Source organism: Pygoscelis adeliae, unplaced genomic scaffold, assembly GCF_000699105.1.
Source record: "Pygoscelis adeliae isolate BGI_AS28 unplaced genomic scaffold, ASM69910v1 Scaffold34, whole genome shotgun sequence".
NCBI lineage: Eukaryota > Metazoa > Chordata > Aves > Sphenisciformes > Spheniscidae > Pygoscelis > Pygoscelis adeliae.
This window is the reverse complement of record NW_008824658.1, coordinates 5,457,449-5,472,053: the sequence shown is the minus strand read 5'-3', so window position 1 is coordinate 5,472,053 and position 14,605 is coordinate 5,457,449. Positions and strand designations below refer to the sequence as shown.

Genomic DNA, 14,605 nt, shown 5'->3' with positions numbered 1-14,605 from the left:
CGAATCCCCGGCCGGCTGCGCGCCCCCGGCTTGCGCCAAGCGCTGGTTTACGTCTCGTGTATGACCGTGAACTCACGCTTTATTCACAGATAACTCTCTTCACTGTTCTTAGGAGGAAAAAGAAGTGCATTCGGTACTTACAAGGAGAAGGACGCTGTGCCAGCCCAGTTTCTTCCGATGGAAGTGCTATAGACTCCCCTCCCTCTCCTCTGGACGCACTCCAATGCATCTCCTCTGCTTTTCCTTCAGACAAGCTTGCAGCCCCCGCTGACTCCGCACACAGAGAACAGCCCGACCCCTTCCCCGTCTCCGCTCACCTCCAAACCGCCACCTGCTCCTCCAGACTGACCACCAGGTGCTCTTCCGCGCCCACAGAGTCCCCAGCGTACAGCGTGGCCTCCACGGGGACATAGTCCCACGCGCCCAGCCGCCTTGGCCGGGACGCTGGGCACTTCGCTCTCTCCCACCTGGGTTTCGCTGCCCATTGAAAAGGACCAGAGCCCCCATCCAAATTCCCCATCTCACTGTAAAACGTGCAAAGTTAGGCAACGGGATGACTTAAGGATGCTGGAAAACTCATTTGGTTGTTGGGGTGTTTTTTTTTTTGGGGGGGGGGGGGGTGGGGCGGCGTTAAAGATAGAAAAGTGATTTCAAAAAAAAGGTAAAAAATAAGTACTTGCCAAAATCTGAAGTGCTGATGAGTAAACAAGCCTTTTGTCCCTGCCCTGTGCCGCTTTTTTTGTTTGGGGTTTTTTCTTTTTTTTTTTTTTTTTTTAAACTGCATTATCTTCAAGCATGACAGAAAGCAGAGCCGAACCCCCCAGCTTGCTGCAGTAGATGGTAGGTGCTATCAATCTAACGCTGCCTTCCACTCCCTGCCTTCCGAGCTGCTTTAAAGTGTAGTCACTCACTCACAGATCTCTCGTAGCTGTTGTACCACAGAGACAGAAAAGCTGGAAATAGGAGCATTTTTTAAAAGCCCTTATGTCTGAAAATTAAATGTAGCGATGCTAGCTTTCTGATCTGACCGGATGATAGAGAAATGAAATATTTAAACCAGCGAGGTGAATTTTTTCAACTTCTCGTTTGAGAACAGGAAGATATTGTTTACAGGTGACAGGTCTCTGTGCAGACACGTCCCATTCCGCGAGCGTACAGCATGGCAGAGGAAAAGGGAGCGCTAACTGGACAGCAAAAGGAGCTTGGACCGGCCGCTGGAAGGTCCGACGGTCGATGGCTCGCTGCGTCCGTCAGCTGCAGGCTCTCCCTTGCTGTCGGGACGGGGCGGAGGAGAGGCGCGAGCTCTGCCGCCCCGCTCGGCTCTCCCCTTCCCCGGGGCAGTCTGGCAGCGGAACGGCACACTACCCTGCTCTTCGCTTCAGACGTCCCCCTGCACGTACCCTCAGCAAGGTCAGAAGCCTTTTTTTTCATGATTTGGCGTGAAACTTCTTAAAAAAAACCTTATTCTAGCTCCTAAAAGATCCTCCCTCCACCCCCGTGACGATGCCAAACGTTAACGTATTCTCTCCAGCTTGAAAACCTTCACCGGTTTCTGGTATTTTATTTATATTTTGAGCTTGATAAACAAAAAACACCGTGGACAGATTGTGATCTCCCTGAACCGATGTAAATCCCAAATTAATCCCAAGTTCTTGATTTACTTCAGGTTTACAGGATTCTGACAGAGACCACAATCTAGTCCGGTGCAGATTTCTTCCTGCTCGAAAGAAATATATTCTAGACTGCTGAAGAGAAAAATAACACCACACAGAGGGAGAGGGGGGTCTGGTTTTTTTATACTTTACAGAATAGGTTTTAGAGTACTGAATGCAAATTCTGTAGTAATATTATTGTAGAACTGCAAGAAATTTAAGATGACCTTTATAATGTACAAAATATTTTTGTATTTTTTTTTCTTAACGCAAAAACACAAACCCTAATTTTTTACATTGGACTAAACATAACTTTTTAAACAAGTTTATGCCTCAAAGATTGAAAATTCAAAAAAAAAAACAACAAACCTGATTAGTCTATAGAGCAGCTTTGGGTTTATTCCCTTTATTTAGGTACTTTTGCTTATGGTAGTGTAGATTTTTTAATTCCAGTTTTAGTTTAGAGGTTCTAAACCTATCGCTTTATTCCTCTCCTGTGTAAATGTAACTTCAGAAGCACTGACTGAAAGCTACGTGCACAAACCTGAAAAGTTTGAAAAGAGTCGTTTTAAAGTTTGAAAGAATCATTTTAACCCTTAGAGAAGTAGCATTACCTGAACCGACTGCCAACTGTACACTTAGGCATGTACGTACTGCACTCAGAGGGTTAATTATATAGCACTAGATCAAGACGCAATCTGCTCATTTTTAAATTATTTTAGCAAGTTTAGACACCAGCATGCTCCAGTGCTGAACAGAGGAACTCAGCAGACTCTTCCCAGATCTGACATAGTCTCTTTTTATCACTCAATTAAAAAAAAACCACAAAAAAATTGCTTAAAAAAAACCAAAAACCTGTGTCTCAGCTCACCATTTGTCGCTCTGAGACCCTCTGATACAAGGTGCCGAAAAAGCGTCAGCTACCGTAAACGCCACGGATGACAAGTCAGCCGCAGCGGCCTGGTGTAACTCAACACCGGGGGTAAAGCTGGCGTAACTCAATACCCGACTGCTATTTCGTGGTTGGATGAAACACGTAATTTAGCAGCAAAGTAAATGCAGAGATGAAAAAAAAAAATAAAAGGCAGATGTGCCTAAATAACACCAGAGGAAATTTAGGGGGAAGCCCTGACCGGTATCGAACTGCGTATCCTGACCAGGGACCAGGTAGTACCAGCGCGCACAGACCAGCCGTCCCTCGTTTCAGAATCCACCGGGACTTTCACCCGTTTATTTCAAGGCTACTTTGGCCCCTCCGCAGCGTTGTGGATGCCTGCCTTGGTCCAGGGCGCGCTGCCCGTCTGTATCACAGCCTCCTCTCCTCACGACACCATCCGACTCCTGCAAAATCTCCTTAGGGAGACCCACCGCCCCCCTCTCCGGGAGCCTTTCCTCGTGCATTCAGGGCACGGCAGGATTTCCACAGCCGCGGAGCTGGAGCAGTTACACCCGTTTTCTGACGTAGCGTTGTTCTGACCCTGTGCTCTGCTCTACACGTACAGGTTTATAGCCAGACCTTACCCTGTGCTTTCAGCTACCGCAGTATAAACTCAGAATATCCGCCTGGTATACTGTAACACGGTCAGTTTGTACTGGTGTAACTGAGAAAATTTAATCTTTTCCCCCCCCTCCCCAAAAACACACAAGGCAGAACTTCAAGCTGCCCATTTCCGAAACAAAACAGTGAGCGTGACCAACTTTTGTTCCATGCCCCACAGCTGATAACCGATGCCAAAACAAAGTTACTTTTATTAATACCAAAAAAGTGTCTTCAGAAATGCTATATGAAGTGTTACTATTTTGTGTTAATGCTCCTTTTTAGTAGAAGGAAAACTTTGCCCTTAAGCTTTTATCACAACAAGAATTTTCTTTTAGTTCTTTTACAGCAATTTCAACTCTTCCTGAAATACGTATTCGAATTCCTGAAATCAGTTTGAATGTAGAAGTCATGGAAGTACCACTTCATTAAACCAAGTAAAACCACTGTATGTATGTAGCAGGGATAAATGTTTTGCAGCTGTACTTTCATTTGTCCAATGACTATCCATCATTTGTTGTAATTTTTTTACTTCATTGAGTTTGTATTTTTTGGCTTTTATGTTCAAAATATGTTTATAGCTTTATAAATAAAGTAATTGCCAGACCGGCTATTCAAAATAGGCCACTGGAAGTTATAATCCCATCAAACTGTCAATTAACTATTTCTTAGAAGTCAAGAGGATTCCTGCTTTTTTTTTTCCCCCCTCCTTCAGCATTTGTATGTATGAATAGTTTTTAGAATAATTTCCAATAGTCTTCGAACGGGTAAGACTGAAATAATAAACCAAGACTAAGAAAAAATATCTTCTTCTGCAGTCCCTGCTGCCACCTTGCCTCCCCGACCCCCACACTTGGATCACTTCAGCCAGGAAGAGCTATCCTCGATCAGGCCATGATTTAAAAAGACAAAAAAAGGTTAAGGCAGCACCATACAAGTTAAACAGCAACATAAAGTGTAACAGCGGGAAGCGGGACAGTGTCTCTCCCTTTCAAGAATTTCAAAGTACACAGCTGAGACAGTACTACAGGGGAATTTCAGTCCGAGAAAATAAGTTGTAGGGAACGCTAACTACCAGGGCTACCAAGAACACTGAAATCTGTCAAAGCTACATAATGCTTCGAGCAGCCGGACCAGCCCTTTCTTCCGCGTGCTGCTCTGCCGTACCTCCACGCTTGCGTCAGTATCAATAGCCAACCGGCACGACCCCGGAGCTTCAGCAGAAGCCCCACCTTTACAGCACTTGACCACCAAGGGTTACGTTTTAGGCACGCTGTCCCAATAATTACGAGTCTCCCCGCAGGACCACAGGTGTGCTTTACGCAGGTATGGCAAACAGCGAAGCAAGGTAGCGAGGAAGACAAACTGTGCTTTGTCTCCTCCTCGTCCCACAGCATATAGTGAGGCATCGGCTGCCAACACACACAGATCCTGGTCTGATGACGAGCGCCTGAAGGAATTGATATAGGCTTCTACCACTGAACGCAACTACAGTATAGGCTTCTGCATTAGCAACACCGCACTCCAAGGCGGAACTAGTGGAGTTCCGCTGGAACACTAACTTCACACACAGATGGATTGATTTCTTGTAAGAATCCAGGAGAAGCTGAATATTAAACTACAAATACAGGCACAGAAAGAATTCTCATCAGAAGGTTTTCTCTAGTAGCACTTGTAAACTGAGGTGTATCATTTGCAATACAGGATGCTGGAAAGGCTCCATCATGCCCAAGTCCAGCGCTGGAGTACTTCATGCCCACTGACAATATAGTATCTATAATATGCCCAGATAATACACACACCAGCACAAGGGCAGGCCCAGCAACCTCACAAATAAGCAGATGTGAGCAGCAGCTGCATCCAAAGCATGGGTTTGAATGCTGCCTTAGAGCAAGTTATGAATGCTTTCACTAATGGTCACATCAAAGACTACCTAAAAGCTGGTAAGCCATCAAAAAATACATCCATCTGGATCGCTTGCTATTTGACTTCCAACTTAATCTGAGAAGTTGCCCGCTGTGTCTGACTAGTGGCTTGCATTAGTCATTTAACAGATTCTTTACATCCATTTTATTTCTATTAACCACTGCCTCAGTGCGATTATTCAGACACTCAGTAGTAAGTGACAGTAAGATTGTCTAGTTTCAAATAACTAGAACCATTTGCAAACGAAAGTTTAAAAGCCCTTTATTAATTCGGAAGTGAAACACTGATATTTAAAGTGAGATAAGTATGTTTATTAAGGTTCATTCTACTCTAAAGTTTATACAGAGAATGGAATGCAATACAAGCTAAGAGCACACCTCAAAGATCTACCACACAACCATCCCCTACTCCCTATAAGGGAACTGTAAAAAAAATAAAAATCAGAAAACCAGTTACTGTTTAACTAGTTGCAAGTGGCTTTGTCCAAAGAAGTTAAGCTTGATATTGCATTAGCTTTGTATGCAATAATTAAGTCTCTACAAGCTGAAGTATCACATAGAGGCGTTAAGATTTCCTGTGGACACGTGAAACCATGTTTTAAAGAGCTACATCACAAGGGTTGTTTAAAATTGCCTAAAAACGAGCCACTAATGGCATGCACAGGTCAATAATATTAACTTTGGTAATGTCAGTCATTTTTGGTCAAACCTGGATTCCACTTTTAACATGTATAAAAAACACACCCATCCTGTGCATAGAGCAACACACTTCTCATTTGCTACCGGCTAGAGGTAGGTCTTCAAGACATGGTTGAAATATTCAGACTTAGCCGCCAGGAGCTTGCTTAATTCTAGATCACATCTTTCACTAGTCTATAAGGCAAGACTAACAGGACAAGAAAGTGGTCAAGTATTTTTCTTTTTTTTTTTAAATGCAGGACAAGAACCATCTTGAAAGTTACATAGCTTTAAGTAACACTAATTTTCCCCACAATGGTTTTGGAAGAAATCAGTGACTTTTTTTACTTTACCTAGTTCCCCAAGACACATTCTGGTTTGTTTTTCTTTCTGAAGCTATCAATACCCTGTAAATACAAGTGTTTTGTTCGTCTTGAGGAAGAAGTCAGAGGTGGTTTTATTTACAATGGGAGTCAATCTTTAGCATTGTAACTGGACTTGAACAGTTTAAAAGTATAATGAAAATGACAACCTTAAGTGCTACTTTCCATACAGAATCCACACTTGGTTCAGTTTTATTCATTGCAGAGTAAAGTAAAAAGACATCCAATTACACTAGTAAAACCTCAGAAGATTTAAATTTGTACTCAAAAAAACCACTACACATGCAAAAGGAACAATATCCTGCTAACACAACTTCATTTGCTGCTGCATTTGTCTAATATTAACAATTATGAACAGAGCAGTGCAACTAGTATTTGGAACAATCCTTACAGTGTTCGAGTGTCAGGCACAATACTTCACTTCTCTTCACACCACTGGTTCTCTTTACGTACCTAAAAGAAGATTTTAACTATTAATACGTTGCAGTGAACTTTTAAGAGTTGGCTGTAAATTCCCGTAAGCGTTCAGGATTACTTATTGCAGGAAGGCATAAACTTGGAAGCAGCTTTCGTTTTTCACACAGGGTTTGTCATTACGAAGTCAGTCTCCTAAACTGACCCGTTTATCAATCTAAACCAAGAAATTTATTTCTCATGCCTAGATTTGATCAAAACTGAATTCTTCCACCAAGTAAAGCAAATGGACTAGCTTAAGACTAAATTGCTTGTTTCATGACATAGCACTGAAGACAAACCTAAATTTGTCCTCAATTCACTGCCTCTGTATTTAAACAAGGCATCTTGTTCTGCTCTTTCCCACCTCTGCCATTTTGCAGTCGGTTTGTTGTTCGAGTTCTAAGACCGATGAGTTCATTACTTAATCCAAACATCTTACCTTTCTAGCCACACGCAAGAACGCATCTCCAGCATTCTTACTACAGCTCCAAAACAGCAAACTAAGGCTGCCACAAACAATCCTACATGTTTTCTTACCAGACACACGTTTGAATTAGGAAGTCACTATGCTTTGTTTTGACCTGTTCAGGTAATGGGCTGCAAGCACCGCAGGCGCTGAAAGGTCTTCCACCAATAGCAACCCAATTATGAGTTGATGCATTAGTTTACATTTATTGTTAACAAATCAGTTGCATCACACATTAAATTCTGAAGCACCACACAATTCAGCACAGAACCAGCTAAGTTATAATTAAACCCAGATCAAGTACCTGTGCTTCTTCCTCCTCAGTGAAGTCATTCTTAATATTGAACGTCTTGCGAATTTCTTCTGGAGTTTTCCCCTTGATCATGTTTGCAACTGTCTTGCATGTGACATCAAGCAAACCTTTGATGTCCAAGTAATTTGCAGCCTGTGGAAGAATTACCAAATTTAAAGCCTTCATATCAATATTCTGCCTCTGTAGCTGTACTACCAGAGTTATGCTTACACTGAAACTGCAGAATACTGTAACTGCAAATAGGTCATCTCCACTTTGAGAAGCTTCTAGCTAGAAGCTTGAAGCAACAGTACCGAAAACTTGCTTGCCAAACAGAAGGGAAAGCCATTTGTACCATGAAAGACACTCCCCTGCTCCTCCTTTTACAAAGGGCTTTCAGAAGCCTGCAAACATCCAAGGTCTTCAGTGTTGACGTGCTATTAACTAGCTAAGACAAGTAACGTTGTCTCACAGTACCACATAAGGTACAAATTTTAAAAGTCAAAGCTAGAGTTTAATTTGGATGCAGACCTCCAGAACTCCATTTCAAGACTCAAGAGCCACAAGAATAAAGACAGCTGTAGGGCCCCATATTCAGAACAGTGTATTAATTGATAAATGAGCAAGGATAGATTAATGCCCAGCATTAGGTTAACAAGCATTCTAACATCCTCAACAATTTTAGCCAGTAGTTTGCCAGAACTACTTGCCCTCCCCACATCCCCCCCCGAAGAAGTTATTCAAGAAGCATAAAGACTTTGTCAAGTGCACAAATAGAGCACACTTCACAGGCACAGCCTTTACACTTCTTGAACATACTTACCAGGATAAGTTCAAAAAGTGTTCCTTGGTCTACTTTCAGAAACTCTTGATCCCACACAGGGATGTCATCTGTTCTTTTTTCTTTGTTCTCATCATCCTCAGGAGGAGGTGGATCATCCTTGTGATGGGTGCACCACTGAATCACCTAATTATTGTTTTGATATTAAAGTTTTATCCAAATGATTCTCCCATTAGGCCCCACTATAAAACTTAACTTCATTTTAGAAGAACTGTACCTTTTTCTCTAGATTAATATTAAAATCGTGTATGAACATGCTCCATTACCCAGTATTTTCATCTTTGAACAGCTGATCCCCAATCCTGAAGTACAACAGCCCTCAAGAATTCCGTCTCAGACAGTAGCTAGTTAATTACTTACGATCTTAAAAGCCAGCTGCTGGTGTTACAAAGTTATTCAACCCTGCACTAAGACACATAAGACTACACAAAGGAAACCTAAACCTCATGTTGCAGTGTTTAATCTGTTTGCAGAAACACAATAGAGTGGTAATAGCTACCAGCAGGACATGTTCACCACAGTACAAAGTTTACCTGGCAAAAGTTTGCATGTTCCCAAGCTTGCTTTTTTTTTTTAAACACCACCAGCTCATCACCCAGACAATTAAAGGAGTAGGGATCTACTGCAAGTAAAATCCTGTTCCACTTCACCAACCTGAGAGACTTCACAAGTTTGAAGTTATTTATGTGTATGTTCACTAGGAAATAGTTCCTAACCCTGTATTTACCCCAAAACAGTCCAGTGCTTATTTTGGCACAACACTTTCTACTTCAGAGCAAAAAGCATCTTGGAAGACAGCAACATACTTTTTCACTTTTCTCACTTGACCCAACAATAATCATGGTCCATGACCGAATTTAATACCAGCAAGTGTGCACAGCCTCTTAAGCACTGTAACTGGTACACAGGCACGGCCAGTTACTCTCACCACTGCCTGTCCCTTAATCCTTTCTCCTAACATTTGGATCTCATGAACAGCCACCTCAGTTCACGGGATCCAGTTAAAATCAGTGCTTTAATACCATGAAATACTAGCGTGCACAGATGTCCACCACTTCAACACCTCAGGAAGCCTGTCTGGCCTCCAGCTGCTGTTCCAGAAGGTCACCCCTGAAAGGTCTTCTGCCATTATCTGTCTGCCAGCCTCAGCCCAGTTCTCAGATACCCTAAGATACCCGTGTTCAAGCACCTCAAATTGGTTAAGCTTGTAGCTTGCACATGAAAAGTATCTTTAATACAACAGTTCATAATATCCAGCTCCAACATGAATTTCACATTTCGTTACTGCCATACAACACGATCACTTTCAGCATCTTACCTTTTTTAAGATAGCTGCATTAACATTTGGAAGAGGGACTGGGTCATCGTCACCTTCATCATCCATTCCCAAATCTAAAAATGGAAAGATGACTAAGCAACAGGCAGGCAAAACCATTTACTCTTCTCTGAACTGGGTCGCTTCACCAATTCTCCACTATTTTAACAATGCTGAGGCTGAATGGATCGGTAGCAAAGGATCTCTTACCGGTGAAGTCAGAAGCTTTTAGAAAGCTTCAGTGAGGCTTTGTGGAGCCAAGGCTGCATTATACATACCAGGTTACACCAAGTTTAGGCTAAGTAGCCAATAAGGCTACCTCATCAAACAAGAGCCTCAACAAACCATAGGTTAAGCAGTCAGTTACTTCTCAGAGCAGAACTTGCTAGTTCGGTGTTCTGGGAATAGGGTATGTTGAAGAATCAGACAAATATTTATGTATTTTTACCACTTTCAACAGTCCAATCCACAAGTTAAACCAAAGTGTTCCAACTGAAATCTCCCATTCAATTCATTATCAAATAAGAATTCAGATCTACTGTGGTAAGTACAGACAATGTTTTGTCCACTACAGGAGCAGTAAATACTGTAGCCAGAGAGATGCCAGTTATCTGGCCTCTGAAGCACTTGTACTGATTCTTACCAGCTGAAGAAGTTCGCACGCTAAGACAGCAGCACAAATCCTTCAATCAAAAAAGCATTTATAAAGCATGTGTCTGATACTCCTTGTTTTAAAAGCTTGTCAGCATGCTCAAGGCAGATTTGGATAAAGTTTGCCACTTTGTCCCCTTGATACAATTAAGTAAAAACTGAGAGAAAAACGTGATTAAAATTTTGACTTGATACACAGAACAAATACCACATTAGCCATCTTTGATTAGAGGGTATGCTTTTTTTATTACACAAATGCGAACAGTTGGATGACACCCTAGCTGTCAAAGATTAGCATCTTGTAATTAGTTATGTAGCTGAGTAACTACGCAGACCTTCACTCATTATATGCGCAGATGAGCCAATTCTACATCACCAAGGAACTCAATTTTTAAGAACAGATGACTGTCACGCCATCATCACTCATCAAATTTGTGCACAATTAAAATAGCGTATACTTCTGTATTTAGGCAAGTCAACTACTGTTGTTATTAGTGGGATATTAGTTAGCACTACTTTTTGTTTGGAATAAGTAACTTCATAGATTCAGAAACTAAAATACTGGCATTAAAGGGTACTGCGTATGTCACCAATTCATGGAAACTTCAAATGCATACTTTGAACATGGTGGCAGATACTAGTGTAAGAAGTGACCAGTCCAAAATTGTTGGTATGGGGAAATAACTCAAGTAGCATCTCAAGTTTAGTCAACTCTGCTCAACTTGTCCCCACCACCTCCAAACCAGCAATTTCACCTCTTATCAGAAAATCGATCCTTCATTGGTGGTCTCATGACACACAACCCCACCTTTCAGCCCTTCCCCTTTCAGCTGAAACACAAAACACTATTTAACTGATGCTTAACTAGCTGTACTGCAAACACATTTCATCCGTACTAGGAGACTGGTTCTCACCTGTATTAGTAAGAGGCTAGTTTATGGTGCCTAGCTTACAACACTCACCATGGGTAACTTCCCTTTCAACACCACCTGAGTGTCACTCAACACCAGCAGTGACACAGCTTCTGCATGAGAAGACTGAGAAGAATTGTGCTCCCTAATGTATTCCAGCCAATTGCTGTTTCCTGCCCATGTTGCTAGTCATGTTCAACAGCATCTTATTAACAGAATAAAAGTGTTCAATGGTTGCAGTATTTCAACCTTATCTTTATTTTTCTTATGTATAAGGTGTCACAACCAGACAAAGATTTATACCCAAGAGCATCATTTTAACAACATCTATAGAAAGATCTTTTTCTAAGTTAATTCCTGAATACACCCAAAAACTGGAAAAAGCCACCAGTAAACAATGAGGATTTGCACTAGAGGGATTAGACACAGTTTGCTCTGCATCCTAGCCATCTGGCAGATTTCCCCTCCCCCGCCACAAGTTCTTTTGTTTCAAATTTATGTCAGCAGGAGATCAGAACTAAGTATTTATCCCAAATAATTTAACTGCATCCATAAGCTCACAATATAGGCTTCACTTTAGCTCTTTCTTCACTGCATCGGTTTATCATCTCCCACCCCATTTAAAAGATACTTACATCGTAAGACTGGTTTGTATGATTAAACAAACTTAGTTTTTAATATTATTAGATGTTCTGTTTGCTTAACTTTTACAAAACTGAAGTAGGCTGTAGGCAAGGCAGTGGGGTGCTTATATTTTAAGAGCCTGTAAGTGCTCTTAACAAGAAAACTGAACTTTACGCTTTTTGCAAGAGCACATCCACCCAAAACACAGTTTCAGCTACAACAGCAATTGTTCCGGCTGTTCTGACATAAGACAGCAAGCTGCTTCACAGGCCTGGGAATCCTGTCCCAGCCCAGTACTGGTTTGTCCCCTTTGGTCACAATTCCTGTTCAAGAGGCTTCCTTGAACACGCTGCTATCTCTGCACGAGCTAGCGATCCCCAGGCTTTATGCTCTTACCTTCCAGCATAGTCTTTATAGTTACAGACTGTTTTGCAATTTCAACATCAACTTCAAAGATTTCTCCATCTGAACTCTGCAGTTTAATTGAAGGCATCTACAAGAGAAGGACAGTTATTTCCACACAGTATTCAGCAAATATTACAAGTTTAGCTGACTCGAAGATGTACGTTACCTTTACTATTTATGTTGCTTCTTACCAACAGCAGACAGCCCAGTGCCACTTAAAGCACACTCAGATTATTCACTGCTTGAATCAACAGGCCTAAATTCATTAATCCTCATGCTTAAGAAACAAGGATTGATAGAAAGAAGCCTAACACCAATTTAAGAGAACTTTTTTCTTAGTTTGAAAGCATACAATACACAAAATTTATTAGTCAACAGTGCTTCCATTTTTTACAGTGCAACACTAGAGCTATCTTTCTCCTAAATTAACCTTCGACGACACTTCCAAAACACTACTTGTCTTCAAATCCAAACAATTGCTACTCACTTTAACTACTCAAATGAAGTCAGATCTCAAAAGCAGTTTTCAAGTGATAGCCTCTGGAACAGAATCACAAAATTGAGGTCGGAATGAACCCCTCTAGGCAGAGTCTAGTCCAACCTCCCTTGCCCCAGAGTCAAACGGGCCAGGTTATCCAGGATCAAAGGCTTCCCTTCAGAAAAGTGTTTGGTTTTCTGAAGAGATTAAGAAGCAATATGCCACTACGAGGAAGGCTTTCAGCACTCAATACTACTCTTAGAAAGATCAGCACTTTGTCAGCATTAGGAAAGACTAAGATGACTATGCATTTTAACAAAGTTCTTCAAACAAGCTGTGATGAGACCTACAATAGAAGCAGCAGACTTCAAAAGTGTCACTAGCAGGAAAATAATCAAGCTTTACAAGATCTTTCCAGATATTTACAATGCATCTTTCCAGATATTTAACAACTTAATCCCAGAAGTAATGCACTTGATACAGCAGCTAGTAGGTTACAACTTCTGCCTGGAACTACACACGAAGTCTGTTTGGGTATCACTACACTCGAATCAACTGACTCGAAGGACATGATAAACATAACTTCCTGGCCACATAAACTTGACAAATCAGTTCTCAACAAACTAGTCAGATGCGCTACAGTAAGTTCCTTTACCACTCGAAATATTTATTAGCAGCAGACCATTGCAACAGTTTTGGTTTTTTTCCTCAAGTTACCTGCTTAAAGATCTCTAAAGCATGTATTTGTAAATACAGCTTGCGAGGCACTGTAAAGAGAAGCTCTAGAAACAAGAAAAATCACAAATTAATTTCAATTGATTTTCAGATGTTCTTCCCCCACCAAACTTAAGAGCTGTGCATGCCAGTTCCTTACAGTAGCACTTGAACTACCAGAATTGAATTAGCTGGACCACTTTCAGCAAACTTACATTATCTCTCTTTGAATGCCTCCTGTAGCTCATCGGTTTGGCTGAGCCTGACAGTACTGCAACAAACCCAGTCCAATGGAGGCCAGCCAAAGCACATTATTAAGCAGCTCACACCAGCCTGAAGTCCTCATTGCTTCAATTTCCATTTGGCAGAGCAAGTAGCTAGTTAATGTTTACAGAGTCATGCAACCCTATATGACAGCGCTACTTCTAATTAAGATGGGTGTTCTGGAGGGACACAGTCATGATTGTTCCAAAGATACAAATATGTATCTATATATCTATCTCTCTCTCCGCAAAAATACAATTTGGATTAAACCATAGTTCTGAGTTGGTAGGTTGAACGATGCTCTGAAAAAAAAGAAATTATCTAGGCATACATTTCAGATTTAACGCATCTGTTCTCGCAGCGATTGTCTGCGAGCACTCAGGAACAAACCCCGCTTCAGATGCCAGCCGTCCTGCGCTTGTGCCTGGGATTACATAATGCCGCGCAAGGGAGGCAGCACGACAGGGACGCTGCCCTAACGCGCCCAGCCCCTGCACGAACATTCTGCACCGAGACCCTCCTGTCGCCCAAACCCGCCTTCAGCAAGGCCTTTGGGTTATCGTTAGAGGGTCTGAATCAGGTAGAACGAAGTTAATCTACTGCCTTGTCACTGATAACAGATCAGGGTTTCATCCAAGTTTCTTATTTTTATACCACAGAGCACAGCCTCCTGGAAGAAAAAAAGTGTCATTTTTAGCAAACTGCAGTACAGCTCTGGAAATAGACAGGCTTTGGCTAGCAACGCAATTGGGTGACTAAGCAGCCGAGTCCTAAAAGCTCCATTCGACAACAGCGGAACAGGTTGGGAGCTAGTCGAAAGACAAACCTGAACTGCGGCGGCAATCTGCATGCATAAACCCGAAAGGCGGAGCTCAGCCTCCTAACGCCGCGCTACCAGCCCGCTCCATGCCTCCCAAAGCCCCTCCGGACGGATGCCCGCTCCTTCCCCCGCCGGGTGCACCGCCGCGTTTATTCGACAGAGTCACGGCGGGGCGGCCGCCCCCCCCACCCCG

General features: G+C 42.1%; 2 protein-coding genes across 3 annotated transcripts in view; one reads left to right on the top strand and one right to left on the bottom strand.

Annotated features, from left to right (window-relative positions):
- The window catches only part of TCF7 (transcription factor 7 (T-cell specific, HMG-box)), an 82,328-nt gene extending 78,739 nt beyond the window's left edge, over positions 1-3,589 (top strand). The window contains exon 9 of the mRNA XM_009322778.1: positions 3,528-3,589. Coding sequence (XP_009321053.1) covers positions 3,528-3,589 — 62 coding nt within the window. The remainder of the gene's footprint in view (positions 1-3,527) is intronic.
- Positions 3,590-5,360: 1,771 nt separating this feature from the next.
- On the bottom strand, positions 5,361-14,227 carry SKP1 (S-phase kinase-associated protein 1). 2 transcript variants are annotated; one of them, XM_009322717.1, is made up of 7 exons: positions 14,196-14,227; positions 13,332-13,396; positions 12,128-12,224; positions 9,549-9,622; positions 8,213-8,356; positions 7,402-7,542; positions 5,361-6,628 (listed from the first exon to the last, which is right to left on the bottom strand). In XM_009322717.1, the coding sequence occupies exons 3-7, from the start codon at positions 12,222-12,224 to the stop codon at positions 6,593-6,595; spliced, it is 492 nt and encodes a 163-aa protein (XP_009320992.1). In that variant the 5' UTR covers positions 13,332-13,396; positions 14,196-14,227; the 3' UTR covers positions 5,361-6,592. The 2 variants fall into 2 exon arrangements, with proteins under 2 accessions (XP_009320992.1, XP_009320993.1); XM_009322718.1 differs by lacking the exons at positions 13,332-13,396; positions 14,196-14,227 and adding an exon at positions 12,624-12,640.
- Positions 14,228-14,605: the final 378 nt, after the last annotated feature.

What these genes read in the sequence shown, in the direction of transcription:
- SKP1 (XM_009322717.1), bottom strand. Translation starts at nt 12,224, where the DNA reads ATGCCTTCAATTAAACTGCAGAGTTCAGATGGAGAAATCTTTGAAGTT. An exon ending in CACTTTTTGAACTTATCCTG is followed by an intron (nt 7,543 to 8,212) that starts GTAAGTATGTTC and finishes ATTCTTCCACAG; the next exon opens with GCTGCAAATTACTTGGACAT. An exon ending in CTGAGGAGGAAGAAGCACAG is followed by an intron (nt 6,629 to 7,401) that starts GTACTTGATCTG and finishes ATCTTCTTTTAG; the next exon opens with GTACGTAAAGAGAACCAGTG.